At 31.3% G+C, this 21,176-nt stretch overlaps 1 protein-coding gene across 10 annotated transcripts in view; it reads left to right on the top strand.

Annotated features, from left to right (window-relative positions):
* Positions 1 to 19,409, top strand: part of LOC130903548 (AT-rich interactive domain-containing protein 2) — a 35,057-nt gene extending 15,648 nt beyond the window's left edge. Inside the window, exons 5-20 of one of the 10 annotated variants that reach the window (XM_057815715.1) lie at positions 548 to 766; positions 819 to 1,798; positions 3,126 to 3,390; positions 3,456 to 3,714; positions 5,405 to 5,486; positions 8,322 to 8,495; positions 11,968 to 12,286; positions 12,349 to 12,725; positions 12,785 to 13,190; positions 13,878 to 14,260; positions 14,319 to 14,569; positions 15,223 to 15,388; positions 15,456 to 15,623; positions 16,313 to 16,411; positions 17,050 to 17,141; positions 17,377 to 19,409. In XM_057815715.1, coding sequence (XP_057671698.1) covers positions 548 to 766; positions 819 to 1,798; positions 3,126 to 3,390; positions 3,456 to 3,714; positions 5,405 to 5,486; positions 8,322 to 8,495; positions 11,968 to 12,286; positions 12,349 to 12,725; positions 12,785 to 13,190; positions 13,878 to 14,260; positions 14,319 to 14,569; positions 15,223 to 15,388; positions 15,456 to 15,623; positions 16,313 to 16,411; positions 17,050 to 17,141; positions 17,377 to 17,491 — 4,355 coding nt within the window. In that variant the 3' untranslated portion in view covers positions 17,492 to 19,409. Of the gene's footprint in view, positions 1 to 547; positions 767 to 818; positions 1,799 to 3,125; positions 3,391 to 3,455; positions 3,715 to 5,404; positions 5,799 to 8,321; positions 8,559 to 11,967; positions 12,287 to 12,348; positions 12,726 to 12,784; positions 13,191 to 13,877; positions 14,261 to 14,318; positions 14,570 to 15,222; positions 15,389 to 15,455; positions 15,624 to 16,312; positions 16,412 to 17,049; positions 17,142 to 17,376 lie in introns of all 10 variants that reach the window. The other 9 variants (XM_057815713.1, XM_057815708.1, XM_057815710.1 and 6 more) reach the window with 9 other exon arrangements.
* Positions 19,410 to 21,176: the final 1,767 nt, after the last annotated feature.

Genomic DNA, 21,176 nt, shown 5'->3' with positions numbered 1-21,176 from the left:
ATTTTTTGCAAAATTTTATGAAGGTTTCCAAAAAATTCCGAGGTTTTACTGAAAATTTGATATTTTTTGAAAATAAAATTTTCTGACGGTTTTCCAAAAAATTTACTAAAAATTTGGTATTTTTTGATATTCCTAACGTTTTTCAGAAATTTCTGACATTTTTAAAAATCATTGATATTTTCTAAAACATTTTTACGTTCTTATAAAAATTTTTGTAGGTTTCCTGAAAATCCCAACACTTTTCTCCATTTTTTCTCTCTGAAAATTTTCCATTTTTGCAAAAATTTTTGGCAGTTTTCAAAAAATACCGACGTTATACTTTAAATTTCTGTAGGTTTCCGAAAAATTCCGACGCTTTTATTTAATGTTTGTCTCTTTTTGAAAATTTCCCAAAGCTTTTTCGTAATTCTTATCACTTTCTAAAATTTCCCGACGAACTCAATGATACTTTGTAAAAATTCCACATATGGTGGAAATATGTAAAGTTTCTCATGATTCACCTTGTGTATTAAAACGGATATAAAATTTTTATGGTGTTTTTTTATAGAAATCAACAGGGAACACAACCATCTTTCTACTAACTTGTACAAGCAATCCGATTACGATCGACTCTCTTTATCCTTGATATCTCCATTACCGAACGAACAAGATTTCGCCATCAACGTATGCACGTTACTCTCCAATGATGGAAAACATACTTTGAAGCTAGAAAAACATCCACGTTTGATCAATTACCTGCTAGCACACGCCGGAGTTTTCAGTCATAGTAAGTACTTATCGGACAAAATAATCGCATTATTCTAATTTATATTTTTTAGGTTCCTTGAGGAAATTGTTCATCCATTTTTACAACGTGGTCAGGAAGAAACCCATCCATAATTTTTGGAAAGATGTCCTCGAATCGTCGGAATACCTCGATCTGACAAACGAAGCCATATTCAAAGCATTAGATTCCGAAACAACCACGAAAACAAGTTCTTCTTCCCTCATACTCGGTCAAGAAGAAGAAGAAGAAGTAGAAGAAAAAGCAGCAGGTTCAATAACCATCGACGTTTCCACGAACAATCAACAAAAAGAAACAACAGACAGTGTAGATTGTGAGATCGTCGAAGAAACATGTGATACTTTCAAATTAAAACTGAATCCTGAAGATAGTGAACTGTTTTGTTTAAAAAGGAATTTGGGTACGCAGGATTATATAGGTCAAAGGGTATTACAAATCGCCACCATATTGAGGAACCTCAGTTTCATCGAGGAAAACGTACCGGTATTAGTGAAGAATAGTTGTTTCGTTAGATTTTTGTTATTGTGTAGTATATCGCGTTGGAACGTTCTGAAGAATCTCGGTACGGATATGCTCAGTAATATAGCATCGGAATTTATAGTGAGAGATTTGCAAAGTGACATTTTAGCAGCTAAATTGTTGAAAATCGTTACGGACGGTTTGAAGAGCCAGGATCGAGCCGCTTGCATATCTTCTTTGGAAGTTTTGAATAAATTGAGTCAAAACGAACAGAACGAAGAAGTGATGCAAAAATCTTTGCAGAAACAAGTTTATACGAACGTTTGTTCCTTTTTAACTTTACACGATGTCATGTTGTTAATTTATACTTTGGAATGTTTATATTCTTTGTCTTCTTTGGGTGAAAAATCTTGTAATTATATTATCGTTAATCACGGTGTTATTGACACTTTGGTGGCTTTAATAACGGTTGAAGGTAAAAGTTACGGTCCTAAAGCTTGTATCGGGATGAAATTGGTGGAAACTTTACCTAGTGGTACCAGCCAGCAGGCTCAGGTATGAACATTTATTTTATTTTTATATAGAATAGATTCGATTAATTCTATTTCGAGTCATTAGATTCAAAATGTCTTAAAACAGTTTTAATTATCCCTTGTCATTTAATTCTGTAATTAAATCTTACAGTAGTTCAAATGGCCGATTTCTTCTTATGTTCCATTTAATAATAACTTCTGTAAACATTTATTTAAAAATAGTAGTTCAAACGATCATTTCCGAAACAAATGTTTCTCAAAAAGACCAGTAATGCAACCTAATTTATTTATTTCTTGTCAACATACATAATGCTTCTTGATCCGTTTGTTAAATCTGTAATTAAATCTTACAATAGTTCAAATGGTCAATTTCTTGTTATGTTCCTTTTAATAATAATTTCAGTAGACATTTATTCAAGAATAGTTGTTCAAATGATCTTTTCTAAAAACAAACAAACAATCCGCTCTCATTCTTGTCACAGGAAAATATTTACAATCATTTTTTGATTTTGAACAACCAAAAAATATTTACAGTGATGGTTGCAAATTTTATTAATTCAACAAATTTTGTAGTCATTTTTGTTACTCTTAAAGACTGAATGCAAAAGCAGTTCAAATGACTACTTCCTTATTATTTTCTTTTTAACTAAACGCAGTAGGAATTCACTCAAAAATAGTTGTTTGAATGATCATTTCTGAAACAAGTTTCTCAAAAAGACCTGAAATGCAACCTATTTATCAACTTACACAATGCTTATTTATATATTTTCCAATTCCTAAGTCCTGTAATGGAATCCAAAAGTAGTTCAAATGACTGCTTTCTTATTTTTTATAACAATAACTGCAGTAGGCATGTATTCAAAAATAGTAGTTCAAATGATCTAAAACAAATGTTCTGAGCCTTTTAGGGTATTTGCTATCTCAATGCTCTTTGCAGTCATTGTTGTTAGATTTAATTCATGTAAAGTAGCTCAAATGATCATTATCCTATCTGTTTTCTTTCATTGAGACATATAACATATGTTTAACATATAACATAATATTCGTTCATAATTATATACTTCTATTTTGTCAATAGTAGCCTAATAATAAATCCATTGCTTTTTGCTTTCATTTAGAAAAAAATAGTTTTTCATGAGTTTCAAAGTTCCCTGAATTATATTTGACATTTCACTGTAAAAATGGTCAAAATGTTTCATTTTGATTTCAGATCTTTTTTCATATAAAAATCTGCTTAAAACAATATGTAAAAATTTGATGATTTGACATACTTCTATCTTTATGAAAATATTATACCGAAGTAGGTCAAACAGACAACTTAATTCAATTAATCATATTTTGACTATTAGGTTCAAAATACTACCCAGTCACAAACAAATCAGACCCAAACTCAAACAGTGTCAACTGTAACTGCAACCTTAACAGTATCATCATCCAGTTCAACATTTACTACTATCAATTCGAATATGACTGTCGTTACAACTTCAACTCTCACCCCAGTGGTTAGTAGTAGCAGTCCTACTCCGAAATCAGCACCTAGTACGCCCGTGAGACAAGTACCTATAGTACCTCAGAGGCTTTTGCCTATCACTCCCACACCAGTGGTTACAACAGGTCAGTTTATTCATTCACCTTTAATTTATTAGCCGTTTTAATTTTTTTTTTTGGGGGGGGAACAGCAACACCTTCTACATCTTCTGTAATTCAATCTACGTCAACGATCATGACGCCTCAACAGTTGATTCAACAACAGCACGCCCATCAACAGGTCATACACGAAAATGAACAGTTTGCATTGGCTTGGTTAAGGGCGACTTATGAACCCTGCGCAAATGGTAAAGTCGATCATCAGGAACTTTATAAGCACTATTTGAATTCTTGTTCGACTATTGGAAGAAAGGGGGTCATATCGCCCTTACATTTTCCAAGATGTGTACGGTGAGTTCATTATTAGAACCTAGAAAAAATTTTTTTTTGATAAATTTTCATTTAGTTTGTAATTCAATAATTTATTTTTGAATATTTATGAATAATAATCACTTTAATATGATAAAATAGTTATTTACATGAAACTAAATTATATCTACGTTTTTTTTATTATTTCCTAGAAATTTATACACTCTTTGTAGATTTTCTAGTATAAAGTAGTTCAAATGACCCTTTTCCTATTAGCGCTTGGCATTTATCAAAAAAATTGTTGAAATGGCCGTTTCTAAAGTAGCAAATCACTCTCATGCTTTCGATTGTGAATGTAGAAAATTTTTTACAGCTTTCCCTCATAATTTATTATAAACAAAAACTCTACATTCAATATTTACTAAATTATCTTGTTGTCCGTCATATATGGTTTGAAATCATATAAATTCAGTTTTTATTAGTTTTCATTTGAGTAAAGTAGTTTAAATGACCAGTGTCATATTAGTTTTCCAACTGCTCTAATGATTTCACTGAAAGTAGTTCAAATGACCATTTCTAAAGCAGCGATCTACTTAAATTCATCTTATGTCAATCAAAGATAAATATTAATAGGTTCTATGGTGTTATTAAGAATTAATCATTTTCAATTTTATGGGTTATGAATAATTAGATAGAATGTAGCAGTTTGAGGAAAATTTGCATTATCTTCATAGATATTTTTGTATAAAGTAGTTCAAATGACCCTTTTCCTATTAGCAGTAGGATTTTACCTTCAAATAGTAGTTCAAATACTCTCATTTTCTTTTACTGATATTTGCAAATCTTATAAATTCATTCAAACAGCTTTGATTAATGTTGATTTATGTAAAGTAGTTCAAATTACCACTGTCCTATTAATTTCTCAATTTCGTTTCAACTTCTGTAGTTCTCAAATGACCATTACTAAATCAACAGTTGACTCTTATTCCTCTAATTCTAATCAAAGACAAATATTCATATTTTTCATACCATTAAAAAAACTAAAATAAGTTTTTTTCCATTCTTAATTTTATTGTTAATGAAAAATTAGATTAGATGTAGCTTTTTAAGAAAACTATTCAAATAAAATCAGCTTGAATCAACATTTTCCTATTGTTTTTTATACATTTGCACAATTTTTGTAGATATTCTTATATAAGGTAGTTCAAATGTCCCTTTTCCTATAACGCTAGGCATTTACCTTAAAAATAATAGTTCAAATGACCATTTCTAAAGTAGGGATCCACTCTTATTCTCTCAATTGTGGGCGAAGAAAATTTTTCACAGCTTTTCCCCTTGATTTATTCTATATTTATTGGAGTGTCTCATTTTCATTAATGATAGTTCCAAATCATACAAATTCAAACAGTATTTGTATATAAAGTAGTTCAAACGTTCTTTTTCCTTTTAGGGTTAGGCATTAACATAGTAGTTCAAAAGGCCGTTTCTAAAGTATGAAGAAATAATTAGAATTAGAGATTTTCTCATTATATGGTCGATTGATAATCATTTTAAAGCGCCTATTTTCAGCCCCATAATAATATCAGATATTTACCACAAATTTTCCTTATAATCTGCAATAATTTCATATAAAGCAGAATACTTTGTCTAATTGATCGGGTTTCTAGTTTTTGGTCTTAAAAAAAAAGTCATGTTCGGTATCCAAATGACTTTACGATTATTTTTTTTGCAGATCTATTTTTGGTGGCACAGTGGGACCGAATCCCATGAAACAATCGAATTCGTCCGACCCCCAGTTTTACGACGGTATCAAGGTGCGAGACAAACCCCTCATAATCAATATCCCGCCATCTGCAACGCCCCAAACTAAACCCTCCGTATTTATCCCGTCTCCCGCCCCGAAAATTCAACAAGTACGTCGAAAATCGTCAGTACAACCAATTTTATTAACGTCTCAGGGACAGGGAAACGCGCTGACCGTGGTGGCGGACAATAACGGGACGGGAACCGACGTCGCCGCGTCTGCGCCGTCTCCCGCCTCGCCGATACTTAAGGCGCAACTTAGCGCCCCGCCTAAACAAAGGGACGCATCACCCGTGTCGACCAAAGGCGATACGAAAAGTCAGGTAAATAAGTTGGTGGGGGTATTGGTAGACAAACAAATTCACAATCTTATCTTTCTCTCCCCCACCCCCTTTTTATTTTCAAAATTTCCGTTTAAATACGTGGTTGTACTGAATAGTATTCTTTCGTTGTACCCAACACTTGTAGTCACTTTTGCTTTAATCTCTCTAAAGTAGTTCAAATGTCCCTTTACTTGTTCATCTTTTATATTCTAAAAACAGTAGTTCAAATGCTTACTTCCTCATTACTTTCTTTTTAACAATAAACGCAGTAGGCATTAACTTGAAAATAGTAGTTCAAATGTTCATTTTTAAAACAAACAATCCGCTTTTATTGGTTCCAAATTTTATTAATTCACACAATGTTTGTGGTCATTTTTGATAGTCTCAATTCTTGTAAAGTCGTTCAAATGCTCAGTTTCTTATTAATCTTTTATCTCATAAAGTCAGAATCCAAAAGTAGTTCAAATTACTGCTTCCTAATTATCTTCCTTTCAACAATAACCGCAGTAGTCGTTTATTTGAGCAAAGTAGCTCAAATATTTCTAAAACAATCCGCTCTCATTCCTCTTACAGGAAAATATTTACACCTTTTTTTCTATTTTGAACAGAAAAATATTCACAGTGATTTGGTAATTTTTGCTAGTATTAATTAATACGAAGTAGTTCAAATGATCTTTCTCCCTATTCATCTTTTATCTAAACACAAGTTGAAACAGGTCTTCAAATGATTATTGTTTCTTAATCTTTGTCACAACCTTAAAAATAGTTCAAATCACCATTTCTTTTACAAAAATCCACTTTTATTTCTTTTATAGAAACATATTTGTTGTGATAATTTCAAATATTATCAATTTATACAATCTCTGTAGTTATTTTTGATAGTGCTAGTTGTTGTAAAGTAGTTCAAATGAACTTTTTTCTATCGATCGTTTCATCATTTGTCTTAGAACAATTTGCAATAGTCTTTAACTTAAAATTAATTCAAATGACCATTTCTGAAACATCAATTTACTCTCATTCTATTCAACGAAGGCTACAGAAAAATATTCAGTCTTTGCGCATCATTCGATTTTTAATATATAAGCAATAAGGTATCTTAGTGCCCACAAGTAGTTCAAATGATCATTTCTTCTACTCTTATTCCTCATAAACAGTGATAGCTCCAAATATTATTAATTTTCACAATATCTGTACTTATTTTATTGCTAATAGTTGTAAAGTAGTTCGAATAACCGTTTTCATATTAATCTTTGCTTTTTTCGTCCAAAAACAAATTGCAATATTCCTTTAAGCTATAATTAGTTCAAATGATAATTTCTTGAACTTCACTCTTATTTCACTTAATGACGGCTACAGAAAAATATTTTGCAAAATTTTATTTTGAATATCTATTAGAGGATATCTCTTTATCCACTAGTAGTTCTAATAATTATTTCTTTAATTCCTCAATGATGATTTCAAATATTTAAACAATTTCTGTAGTGCTTATTGATTTAAAGTAGTTCAAATGACCATTTTCCTTTCTATTATCACTTGAACATGATTTGCAATATTCATTATCTAAAATTAGTTCAAATTACCAATCCTTTCAACAGTGGTAATACATATATTTTGAAAATCTATTTAATATGGCAGATGGTTACAAATATAGTAATTTCACACAAAAAATTCTATTTGCTAACTTTAATTCATGTCAAGAAGTTCAAACGACCATCTTTATTCCATTTAATTTAAACAATAAACTGGAAATTTACCTAAAAATAGTTCGAATGATCATTTCTAAAACATCAATCTACTCCCTCCATTTTACGGTGGTTGCCAGTAGTTCTAATGATCATTTTTAAAACATCAATCCACTCTTCCATTCAACAGTGGTTATCAGTAGTTCTATTTTTTTTTTCTTTTTTTAACACAAACTACATAATAAATCTGTGTATAAACGAAAATATTTCTAATGTCTCTTGAGTTCTATTTGAGGTTAGATTGTAATAGCTCATTTCAAATTCACCGTGTGCTCAGTTTTCGTGAAATTAATGGTGGTGGTTGTGAATCAGTACATTAAAAATTTTGGTTGTTAAATTGAATGGTGTTTCTCAATCAAATTTTGGCTCCCGTCATCTCTATTTAAGATAAGACTTTACTTGGATATGATATTAAGGTGGTTCGATGGTTTTATAATTAATACTTGGGTAGATCTACTGAAACACTATATTGTTAATCAGAATGTACTGAGAGTAGTGGAGACTGCTTTTTTACATGACACCATTAAAACCTACGTTGTTTTCCCCATACTAACATTTCTTATACCACTAACATACCGTATTTTTTTCAAAATATTCATCATAAAAATAATTTTGATGATACAGCTACTGGATGTTATTTCCATATAAGGATGTATCTAGTAGCAAAAAGTTTATTACAACATCCCCCCGTAGTATTTGAAAATATTAAAATACAGGGGATGTTCAAAAAGTATTTATTTGTATGTATCAAATTAATTATTTGTCTTTGAATTCCATAAAGGCCATAGCTCATCCTCATCTTAGTCAAGCTCTACTCGGTTTGGGTAATACTTCGACGACAGCTAGTAGTGGAGTTATTAATAAAGATAATCTAACGACAACGTCGACGTCGTCGACGGGAGCAACAGGTCAGACAAGTAATACGTCGCTTATAAAAAGCCTTCTGGCGACAAAGGTAAACGATTGCATGTCAACAGTGAGCATGAAGACTGCCACAGACTGTCAAAATGTAGCTCAGGTAACACACTAATACCCACTAGCGATTATATGTTTTCCACCATTTTATTTGTTTTTTTTTTTGGTAGACGTTTTAATTGAGATTGAATAATTTTTTATTTTCTATGTGTCCAAAACATTGAAATTTTTATCAAAATACTTTTCGTTTGGACAAAATTGATATTTTCGACTTGGAAATGTCCGAGCCGATCCTGTCCTGATATTTATTTATATTTTCGATCGATTCTGTAAATTACATTCTTTGGAATGTAATTGGATTGTCTGATGAGCGTTTCGATAATCATTTTCATCTTCAGAGACCGAAAGTAAACAGTTTATGATAATTTTATATCGAAAATTATTATTTCAAGTATTTTTTATTTGTTTTTATTATCATAACTGGGTTTATTTGGAATTTTGTCAGCATTAATTTATTAGATTAGAAATTTTTGTTATTTGGAGCCATTTTTGAAAAATATAATAAACTTTATGAACGTCCCAGCCAGTCCAACCCTGTTTTTTATTCACTTTGTCGAACTATTTTGTGAAGTGAAATTTTCCATATTATCATTTCGCTGTTTCACTTGTGTTTCTAGAATTATCATCTTCAGAGACTGAAGATAAACAGTTTATTATAATTTGGTCATTTTTTCTGGGAAAATTTGATTTTATTCTGCATTATAACTGGAATTTTAATTGTAATAAGTAGAAAAAAAAAGAAAAAATTAGATTTCGTTATTTGTATTAGTTTTCGACAAGAATAATATTTTGTAGTGAGAAATATCTTAGCCAGTCCGACCCTGATGCTTATTCACTAGACACAACTAATTTATGAAGTCTTTTCATTGTCCGGTTTATATTTCTAGAACCCAGTTATCATCTTCAAAGACTAAAGATGAACAGCTTACGATAATTTGGTTATCAAAAATTGTCACAGATATTTTTGAACTCATTTATTATCATTTTTTTAATGAAAACTGAGTCAATATTATTATCATCAATTATTAATCATTTTCTCCAGGAAAATTTGTTTTATTTGGAATCTTTTCTATCATTATTTAATTATAGTTGAGATTTTAACTGTAATAACGAACAAAACAGAAAAATTTTCGTTATTTGCAGCCATTTTTGACAAGAATGATATTTTGTCTTGAAATATACCCTAGCTAGTCCGACCCTGTTGTTTATTCATTTTTTTTAAAGAAAGTTTCCATAAAGCTATTATACAGTCTTATATACTATTTTAAAAAATTTTTGGTTTAATATCATCATTTTCTTTACAAAAATTTGCTGTTAGCATTAAAATTTTATTTTTTTGTACTAGTCTGGTCGAGAAAAAATAAACCTGCCGAAATTAGTTCTCCGTCTCGGAAAAATATGGTTGATGGCTTAATCGATCCGGAATAGTCATACAGTAAAATTATAAAATTCAATAAAAAATAGTAGAAAATTTTTTTTACCCTATTGTTGCAGATCGTTGTTTTTCTAATTTTTTGATCTACCGAAAAAAATAAATAAAACAAGAAAAAAAAATTGTTTATAACAATTTGTTTAATAAACAAATGAATAAATTACGAGTAAAAAAATTTTTTTTTTGCAATTATGTAGAGAAATGCAAATAATGATTTTTAAGAAAAAAAAAATTTCTTAAATATTTATTTAAATAATAGTTATATTAAAAAAACGATTATAAACAATAAGATATTGTTATTAAGAAAAAAATTTTTTTTAAAAATCATTATTTTCTCAGGCTAATGTGGTAAAAAAAATTTTTTGAAAAATATTCAATTAGTCCATTTGTTTAAAAATTTTTTATAAACAAATGGCATAAACAAATTTTTAAAATTCCAATATGGTGCCAAGGATGAATATAAAATCATACCTGGCTTAAAGTTATTGAAAAAAAATAGTTTAAATAATATTATATCAATTTTTCTTATTTTAACTTGATTAAAAATTAATAATTAATGAAATAAAAAAATTTTTTAATTTTTTTTTATGCCATCTTGTTAAGGATATTAATAAAAAGGAATCTACGAGAGGAAAAAAATTCAGGATAATTATTTAAACTTTTACACCGCCTTTTATAACAGCGAAAATCAGCAAAATAACTGTTAATTAACAATAGCCTAACTTTTTGAAAAATGGTTATTAAACTTTCTAAAACACGGGGTCATAATCTTTGAAGTCTCTAGATAATACCTGAATTTTTTGAAATTTTTTTATAAACATTCAGTTGCATAAAAAAATTATTTAAAAGCGAGACTCCGAAATGGCAGCGTCGCGCGCATGCCAAAACTGCCGCGCGGGAGCCTATTTTCAATGTTAAATAAAAATTATAAATATTGGTCGTACGATTTCGGGAGTCGGAGACTTCCTAGCTGAAATTTCCTGCTCTTTCAGAATCTTTTTGAATATTTGACCTACGACTTATACTTTTTGAGAAATTTTCAAAAAACTGGATCCCTCTTTTTTTCATCCAGTTTTTTGTTAATAACAATTGTAATTTTTTTCTCCCGGAAAAAAGACGAAAGACGTCTTTTTCGGGATGCCATTCCGGATCGATTAAGCCATCAACCATATTTTTCCGAGACGGAGAACTAATTTCGGCAGGTTTATTTTTTCTCGACCAGACTATACCCATTTTTGGACAATAAAAATTTTATTCGTGCAAACTCACTCCTGCTCTGTTGTTTATTTATATTTTTTTTGCATATTTGCCAAGTGACATGGTCACTAAACTATCGAATCAGTGTTTTGTAAACCAAGTTATCATCTTTAGAGATCTATTTATTTTACCATTGAAATATACAACTGGCAACGTTGTTGTATTGATAGTTGATGGTAAGGGTATTACCAAAGGTTCCTGGTTTGTATGCAGAACCTTTTGAAACGTCTACCACGTTTTGTTGTAATACATTAACAAATTTTATGTTCAAATAAATGTGAAATAATATTTATATTTAAATTATTTTTCATTTTTTTTGTATAAAATATGACATATTTTGAAAATTGAGCATAATTTTCTCAAAATATTCAGCATGCTTTTTGTGCTATTGTTTAAAACTAACAAAATTCGGTGTTTTTAGTACTAATAATAATAATTGAAGTATCTGCTTGATTTTGCATTCAATTTGGATGTTTGAAAAATACTAGACAATTTTTTTCTAATCATTTTTGATTTTTTTGACAAAAGTTTCAATTTTTCAAACGATATCACCCTTTAAATATTAATTTTATTAGATAATATGGTACAAGTCAAAAAAAATACATAAAACAAATTTTAATTGATATACAGCAAAATTAGGATAATTTTTTTTTTGTAAAATTGTACAGAGGGTTCTCAATTTAATATACCATTATAAATATAGTAAATACTCCGTTTTGTTTTATAAGCCTTCGATAGCAACAAAAAAATTCTCATTCCGTAGGTGGCTGCACGTCAACAGCGACTCCTAGCCCAACAAGCCAACGACAAAACCTCGATAAAAGAACCTTTGAAATCGTCGAGATTAAACGGCGTTCGACAACTTTTTTCTGATACCGATATAGGAGATCCTTCCGTATCATCTACAACCCAATTCACCGATTTGACTAAGGGGAAGAAAGAACCGCCCCAACCGCCACCTCCGCCTCTGGCGCCGCTCAGTAACAACGTCAAAGGTGGTAAGCCGAATAGAATCGACAATGAAGACAGCGATTCCCTTGGGAATCATTCGGCTGCTTCTAGTTCCGGTATAGGAACAGTCGGTAAGTGAAAATTATCTTTATGATAATTTGTACGGGGCTGTTAATTGCGATTGTTCCTGTAGGTTTGGGAGGTGTATCTTCGACGGAAGACGGCGAAAATTCCTTAACCAGTTTCGAAGGGTTACTAAACGGAATACCTAACGCTGACAACGCCCTAACCGAAGACAGTAATTCCAAAGATTCTTTAAAACACGGCGAGATATCGATGCATAAACCCCTTAGGCTGGCCGACCTTTTAGAAAAGAAATTCGAAAAAAGTCCCCCCCTGTTGAACGGCGGTATGAGAAAAGAATTAAGACTGGGCGAAAAGGCCATGGATTTGGTAGAAAATCACATCGAAAAGGCGTTAAGTAGGGAAAACGAAAACAACGCCGATACAAAAATGGAAATTGACATCAAAGAAGACATCGTCTCCAAAGAAGAGGTCCACAGAGAAATGGTAAATTATCAAACCGATACAAAAAATTTTCACTAAAATTCATTAATTTGATTTAACAGGTTGGTATAAAACGAAGCGCCTCCGAAGAAATGATGGAAATTGAAGCGAAACGTCCCCTACTATCCAGCAACATCAACGGTTCCTCGACAGCAGCCTCTCCGGCACCAGATTCGTCGAGTTCTAACGGCGACGACGGTCCTTCGAGAGTATCCACCGCCGCAGCTAAACTCTTCGCGGATATAGCCGCGGATATATTAGAAGACGAAGATGAGGAACAATTGTTACAAGAAGCACAATCGACGCAGATAGTAACTGACAACCAATCTCAGGTGCAACTACAAACCCAGGCTCCTCTACAACAGATCATAATGGACAACAGTCAACAGATGTTGTTGACTCAGCAGAGGCAGATCATCGTTTCGCAAGCTCAGATACCAGGAACAAATCAAATGGTCTTTTCGACAGGTTAGTTCGGATTCAAATTTTCTTTTATCGGTAATCAAAACTTACACGGTTCCGTAAGCTAGTTGTGAGCTGTGGAGCTCCAACCATCTTTCAGGTCAAAGGACCATTTTCTGTTGAAACTTCTACTCGGCTGCGGTTCTAACAACTGATGGAATAGCCAGTTTCTATTGAATCTTCTACCCAGTTGTGGTTCTGAAAGTAGATAGAGGGACCAGTTTCTGTTGAGCCTTTTACCTGGTTGTGGTTCTGAAGGTGGATAGAGGAAACAGTTTCTGTTGAAACTTCTACCCGGTTGTGGTTCTGAAAATGGAAAGAGGGACTAGTTTCTGTTGAAATTTCTACCCGGTTGTGGTTCTGAAAGTGAAAAGAGGGATCAGTTTCTGTTGAGCCTTTTACCTGGTTGTGGTTCTGAAGGTGGATAGAGGAAACAGTTTCTGTTAAAACTTCTACCCGGTTGTGGTTCTAAGAGCTGATAGAGTAGCCAGTTTCTATTGAAACTTCTACCCGGTTGTAGTTCTGAAAGTGGATAGAGGGACCAATTTCTGTTGAGTTGTTGTTCTAAGAGTGGTTTGAGAAGCCAATTTCTTACAACATTGACTTAACTGTCGCGGTTGTTGGATATGGGGCACTATGTTTAATTGGACTGTTTATTCAATCGATTTGAATTTTGAATTTTTTATGTTTCAGGCGGTCATTTGAAAACCCAATCTGGTCAAACTGTAATAGTTCAAAATACATCCGGTCAAAGATCGATGATGTTGACACAACCTAATTCCGGACCGATTCTTCTTTCCCAAGGTCTGCAAGGACAAATGCAGATAGTGGCTAGTTCGCAGGCGGGACAATACGTTTTACAAACTAGTAGCGCTGGTGGTCAAGGAACGGCGTACGTGGTTGCCCAACCGCAAACTGCGATGGTACACGGAGGTCAACAACAAACTGTACTTTTAGCTCAAACGTCCCAACAACAAGGCACCGGCGCTAAAACCATCATTATTTTACAACAACAACCGACTTCAGCTACACCGACGCAACACCAGAAGGTTGTAGTTACACCGCAAGGACAACAGGTACATTTAACGATTTCGTTACCGTTTGAAATATTTTTTGATTGTTTTTATTTTACAGGTTGTTGTGACTCAAGTTCCTAGGCCTATAGTACATACTTCATCGGTATCTAATAACGTTTCGCCAGTTAATAAAGTTACGAAAACGACAGCCGGCGCTGCAACAACTAATACGAATACTTCTTCTCAAACACAACCCGCTACCGCTACCAATTCGAATTTATCGACTGATAAAAAGGAGGATATCAAAAAGCACAAGATCGCCAGAGATCTGACAACGCCTTATATTTGCGAATGGAACGATTGTTTGATGTAAGTGATTCGGTACAACTTATAGGAAGTAACTGTAATGGTTCCAACAAAAAAACTCATCATCAACTTGAGATACAATTTTAAGTTCAATTTTTTGAATTTTACGAGCAAACTCCCGAAGAAGACGTCCAGGCTTAGTGTACCAGGTACTCTGGGGTAATCGCTTGTGACATATTTGAAAATAGCGGCTTAATGAAAACTTCATATACAATTTACAGGTTTGGATGAACCATGTATCTGTGGGTGGTCGCTTGTGACATATTAGATAAGAGCGCTGCTTAGTAAAAACTTGAAATACAATTTTAAATTCAATTTTTTTAATTTTGCGAACAAATTCTCGAAGAAGATGTCCAGGTTCAGATATACGAGGTATCTGTTGGTGATCGCTTGTGACATAGTGGAAAAGAGTAGCTTAGTGAAAACTTGAGATACAATTTTATGTTCAATTTAATAGATGAAGACACTTTTTAATTAAGTTTTTTTTTATAATTTACATTTCAAACAGTTTTATTGAAATTATATTTCATTTGGATTATTTATTCTTTTCTAGATCTCTCCTTCAGTTTAAGTCCATCGAAATGACAAAATTCTTAGCTTTATTGTATTTTCATTCAGTATTTGACTTTTCCTGATAAAATATTTTCAATTTTCAGTGAAAGAAGATTCAAATCTGCCAACGAAGTTTATCTGCACGCTTGCGAAGCTCATTGTCCATCCGGTACTGAGGAAATAATTTGTCAATGGGACAGATGTGATAATATGAAAAGAAGAAGGTTCTCGTTGATGACTCACCTCCATGACAAACACTGTAATACCGAGGTAAACAAAAAGCGGTACAATTTTTTTCCAAAAATGATTTTTAATTATTATTTTTTTTAATAATTAGGCGATGAAACAAAGTTTGACGAAACGGAAGCAGGCGGCTCAGAATAATAATAAAACTGAAATGCCCGCACCATCGGCTCCTAGTCCCCATCCCGGTTATGCTCCAGATGCAGCTTTACACGCGATCAAAAGACATGCCATGGAATTCGTAAATCCCAAGGAACTACAAGTGAGTAACAACTATTATAAAATTTGAATGGAAATATTTCCGTATTCATTCGGTTTAAAATAATAATAACCGCCAATTTAGCGTTATCGAGGTCGCAGAATCCATTTATCCAAGAATTAGATCTCGGAAATGAGTACCAATAACTGTATCAGTTGGTTGATTTCCTGTTTGCATTTTTGATTTAAAAGAAACTGCAAACCTAATCTAATGAAAGCTAAAGTGACCTCTATAAATGGATTTTACGACTTGAAAAAGGCTAAACTACCTTGTTTTATTGTTGAACTGAAAAGATATGGAAGTGTAGCTGTTTGAATCGGGCGATTTCAAATTGAAATAGTAATAATTTAGGAAATGAGTTTTTTTGTGGTAACCCTGTATACTATATCTTTCTTAATTGAAATGTTTTTACTTACAAGATTTTGATAATTTCTTGGGGTTGAACTCGCTCTCGCTAGAGGAGTAATATAATTTAATTGAAAATCAATATACAGATTGTTAAAAATAAATTTGAATTGGTTGTAAATAGTTTTGTTTTTTTTTATAAATAAAATATAGTGGGTGGTACGCTTTGGAATGGTATACAATGTGTTCCATAAAAATTAATTTAAACTCCCGAGTATTATTATAATAAAAATAAATATGTTTCATATATATATATATATATATAAATTGTAAATAATTTTGTCAAGCTGAAACCTCCATTACCGGTCACTGCCGGTTCGACAGCGGCTGTTGTCGCCCGTGGTGGTCCACCACCTACCCCCGACCAGGTGAGGTGTCGGCTTATAGTGAGTAATAACTGATTGCCATCTATTTTATTTTTTTCTCGTACATTTTCAGTTTTTATTTTATGTAGATTGCAAGCATGGCGTTTACCGTAATCAAATCGATATATAGGGTGTTTCGAAAGTAGTGAATTGACGGTTGAAATTTTACTTTCAGCTCGAAAAGCTTCAATTTTATTTTTTTAATGTTTATATTTTAGCTTTTCGAAATCCGGCGAAATACATGCATGATTTTTATCGAATCACGTAATAATTGAATTTATTTGAACCACTGTATATATTCACTTTATAGGTGTGGAGATAACGCATTAGATTCAGTATAAAATTGATGTTCAAAACAAATTTTTACATAATTTTAATGTACTTCCGTATCTGTCCGGATTGTGTTAGTTAATTTAGCGTTTTCTAGGTTGTAGAATCCATTTATCGAAATCCCAGATGTTTATAAATAATTGGGTTTTTGAACTCTACCACTGGAAACTACTGATTTCCGACATCTAGGAAATCGATAAATGGATTCTGCTATTTAGAAAACGCTAAATTAGCGTGTTTTGGTTAAATGGGCAGATGTGGTGAGTATTGTCCACATTTTTTTTGGGAAGATTTTCATTTAGTTTAATTTTTTTTTGTTTTTATTTCAGGATGACAATGAAGGTCCAGTTACAAAAAGTATTCGTTTAACGGCATCGCTAATTTTAAGGAATCTTGTTATTTACAGTAGTCAATGTAAAAGGTAAGCAAAATGTTTATTTCATTCAAAATTTCGAAAATTTTATTCATTACTAAAGCTGTAATATGAAAAAATCCTTTTGTTTTTTGTTTTATATATCACCCTGTACTTTATTTTATCTAAACTGATTAGTCTAAATTTTTTTCGTGCTTATTTGTCACCTACAAATATTCTTCTGGTTGAGTCATATTTTTTTTAAACAAATACTTAAACGACATTTTTGTTTTTCGTATTTCAGGTACTTAAAATCCTACGAGTCCCATTTGGCGAATGTGGCCCTTAGTAATGTAGAATCATCAAGGACTATAGCACAAATTCTTTTCGATATGAATGACGGTTCTACGCATAGGTGACCTATACGTAACAAAAGTGATTGGTGTACATGAACGTTGTGAATTGCGAATGTAAAGAGAAAAGAAAGAGAGAAATTAAGGGAAAATACACATACATAAATAGACGAGCGCGCGCGCAGTGAAAGAATCGAGATAAAAACTCCTTTTTGTAAATTATTCGATGAAGAAGACACAGAAGAAGAAGAAAATAAAAAGAGTGTACAAAAATATTTAGTTGGATAGGTACGAAATATGTAAGAAGCCTAATTATTATTTTTTATATTATTTTAATTAGAATAGCGAGTTGTGGACTTTTTTTGAATTGTTCTGTTTCTTGATCACATGTCACGTCCTCGGAAATAAATTCTCCCATTAACTGAAAATATAACAGAAAAGTGTGACGTTTTTGTCTTTTGTCCGTGCAATTGATGGCTATTTATGGTGTTCGACTGAAGAATCATCAAAATTTATCATAACAATAAAATTTAATTATTTTTTTGAATGTTTCGATACCGAATATGTATTTTTTGCTAATATATATATATATATATATATATATATATATATATATATATGTATATTGCATTTTTCACAAGATCAAGTAGAAATTTATTTCAATATGTTAAACGCTTTTTGTACTAAGGGGCCTCTCGCACGATCCGGTTTTTCTGCCGGAGATACAATTAATCAAAATAGACTATTTTATTTATATTTTTGACAACTTAAACAAGTTATTAACTTGCATGCATTAATTCATGAATAGTAAAAAATAAAAGAAATTTTCCCTAAATTTTACAGAAAAAGTAAATATGCAGTTAAAAATAGTTTCCATTCCGATATTTATATAATTTTTTACTACGGTGCCTCTTCTATAATCCGGTTTTTTGCCGGAAATACAAATAGTCTGTTTTTTGTGTATGTTTTTAAAGATTTTAAAGAAAATATTGACTTTATTGTAATTATTCCGTTTTCATATCTATGGTTCTAATTTTGATAAGAAAAACAGCAAATATCTGCTAAATTACTAATTTTTTCCATGTTTATGTTTGAATACTTCTAAAATTTTTACTAAGGGGTCTCTCGTACGATCAGGTTTTTCTGCCGGAACTTTTCTCCATCTTGTAAAAGTTTCCAAAACACCGTTCTTCAAATAAAGACAAAAAACGTCTAACAACATCACAAATAACCACAAATCTATACAGAAAAATGCATTTTATATATTTTCGTTTTAATACTGTCAAGATTTTTGTGTTAAGGGGCTTTTTCTATGATCAAGTTTTTCTGCCGGAATTTCCTTTTATATTTAAAATTTTTCCCAAACGAAATGTGCAGTTCATACGTTTTTGTTTCAATACTTTCAAGATTTTGTACTAAAGGGGTTTTCATACGATAAGGTTTCTCTGGAACTTCCCTTCTCCTTGATGTTTATGCCGTTTATTAAAAAAAACCAAAAAATGTCGATTGTTTAAGATTCATTTAAAATAAGTCCAACAGACTAAAAATATTAGATTGTTTTTTTATGATAAACAGATTTGTTGTAGATCAAAAATAAATGTTACAAATTTCTTCAGTCGATCCCAAATCCCCCATTCAAAAAAAAAAACGATGTAAGCTATACTGTGTAAATAATTTACCTGCTTGTATCATGGAAGATAATTTTTTTTTTGAAAAAAAAACTCCATAATACATGTGATATAGATATAGCACATTGGTTATTTTTTATCAGTATTATCTGAATATGTATTTGCTTTTTTTCCATCAGTGAGGTACAGAATCTCTATTTGACTGATTCATTTTTTTTCATGTGAATGTAAAGTAACTACTGTCTAAATAAGTTGTGTTGTGCTTATCATATCCAGTATCCATCTTTTCATACTTACCAATAAAAATTCTGTAAAATATTTACAATAATGGAAGAAAATAAAGTGCATTTAATGTGTTTTGTCGTTTTATTTAGTTTTTCACACTCGAACCAATCAATTCAAGGGGAATGTTTTGTTACTACATATAAAGAAGAAAAATGGCTTTAGATTGAGCTTTGGTTTGCATTTCTACCAGGTGAATAGAAAGAAAATAATTATTTATGTAACAAGTGTGCATAGTAACCTTTTTTCCTTTTTTATTGCAAACAATATTTTTTCTACTAGAAAAAATTTGATCAAAATACAGAAGTTTAATGGTAATTTTCCTTATAAAATATATATTTTGAACATTCTATTCAAGTTTAGAACAAATTAAAAAAACAACTAACGAATTTGTGTTAAATATTTAAAAATAATTAGTACTGAATAAGTTGAAAAATAAAAAATGAAATCAATGGAATTTGAACCTGGGACCTCCAGAAGTGAACCTCGTACTATAGCCACTACACTAGAGACCTTAATAATACTTTTTTATGCATGGGAAAGTGTGTCAAAGTACTTACTTTATGCACAGTAGTAGAGAAAACAACTTTTTACTTCTATGTGGAAAATTTTGTTGGGTCCCATGTTTCCCCTCAGGCAAAACTATTTTATTTCATTATGGTTCCAAATTTTCACGCCAAAATATTGATTTCAACTTTTGTAATGGTCAATTTTCGGTTTTTTTTCTTAAGCCAAGAAAATTTTCTGGACCGGAAAGAGTACTTTTTCAAATTTTCAAACCAAAATATCGAACTCAACGTTTGAAATTGCCAATTTTCGGTTTTGGGGCCTCTTTTTATACCATATTTTGGACGAGAAAAAGTTTAAAATATATATAATCAACGTAAAATTTCCCGAGGATTCGATTCCCGTCAACAGAAATTGTCCTAGCATGCTTCCTTTTTCCACAATTTCAAAAGAACTGTTTTTTGTTCAAATGCTCATAACTAGGGTGGATAAATTTTTAAAATTTTCTATGTAATAGCAAAATGTTTCTTTTTTATTCTACTTTTGTGGCCTTCCAACTTTGACCTGGATATTTTGCTTTTAGATATCCAAAAAAACTAACAAAAATGCCAAAAAAATGGAATAGGCTCCTGAAAAGTGGATGATTACTTTTCCGACAACAGAGTAAAATATTATTGGGGTCTAATGATAGCTTAAGAAACATTAAGGCTGCAATATTGTCGATTCCTCATGTTTGTAAAGCTTTCAGTTGAATTTTCTTCAGTTTAAAAAACTTTTATGTTTGAACTTACCTCTCATACCACCCTTAAATATCTATTTTTTCATATAATCGCTTAAAATAGTGAATGAATTATGATGTGTACCAACCAATTAATTGTTTTGAACTAATAATATAAGCAAATCTTAAGATGTATTCTAAATTGTGAATGAAAACGCCTTATGAACTTATATGAAATTATAAACATATAAATCTAACTGTCATCTGTCAATTGTCGTACATAGATATTACATCGGAACAATAGAAGAATAAATACCACAGAATAAGCATTTAATCTATAAAATTAAACTTTTATATTTAATGAAATAATCATATAAATATGTCATTCTAAATTCAAACAAAAAGAACGGGCGATTTGTTGTTGGTAACATAGACAGTAAAATGGTTGGTGACAAGTTTGAAAACAAATATATCAACGATGAAGCGTATCAATATTCATATTTTATAAATATTTATTTCAAATATTCCAAAATAATAACCTTTTCAGTTTATAAGTAGCTACGTATAATCAAAATAATATGAAGATTTCTATTACAACCCACAATATCAAATTAAA

The sequence above is a fragment of the Diorhabda carinulata genome, chromosome 2 (genome assembly GCF_026250575.1).
Source record: "Diorhabda carinulata isolate Delta chromosome 2, icDioCari1.1, whole genome shotgun sequence".
NCBI lineage: Eukaryota > Metazoa > Arthropoda > Insecta > Coleoptera > Chrysomelidae > Diorhabda > Diorhabda carinulata.
Note: the sequence above shows the minus strand (reverse complement) of the source record. Positions and strands in the feature narration are given on the sequence as shown.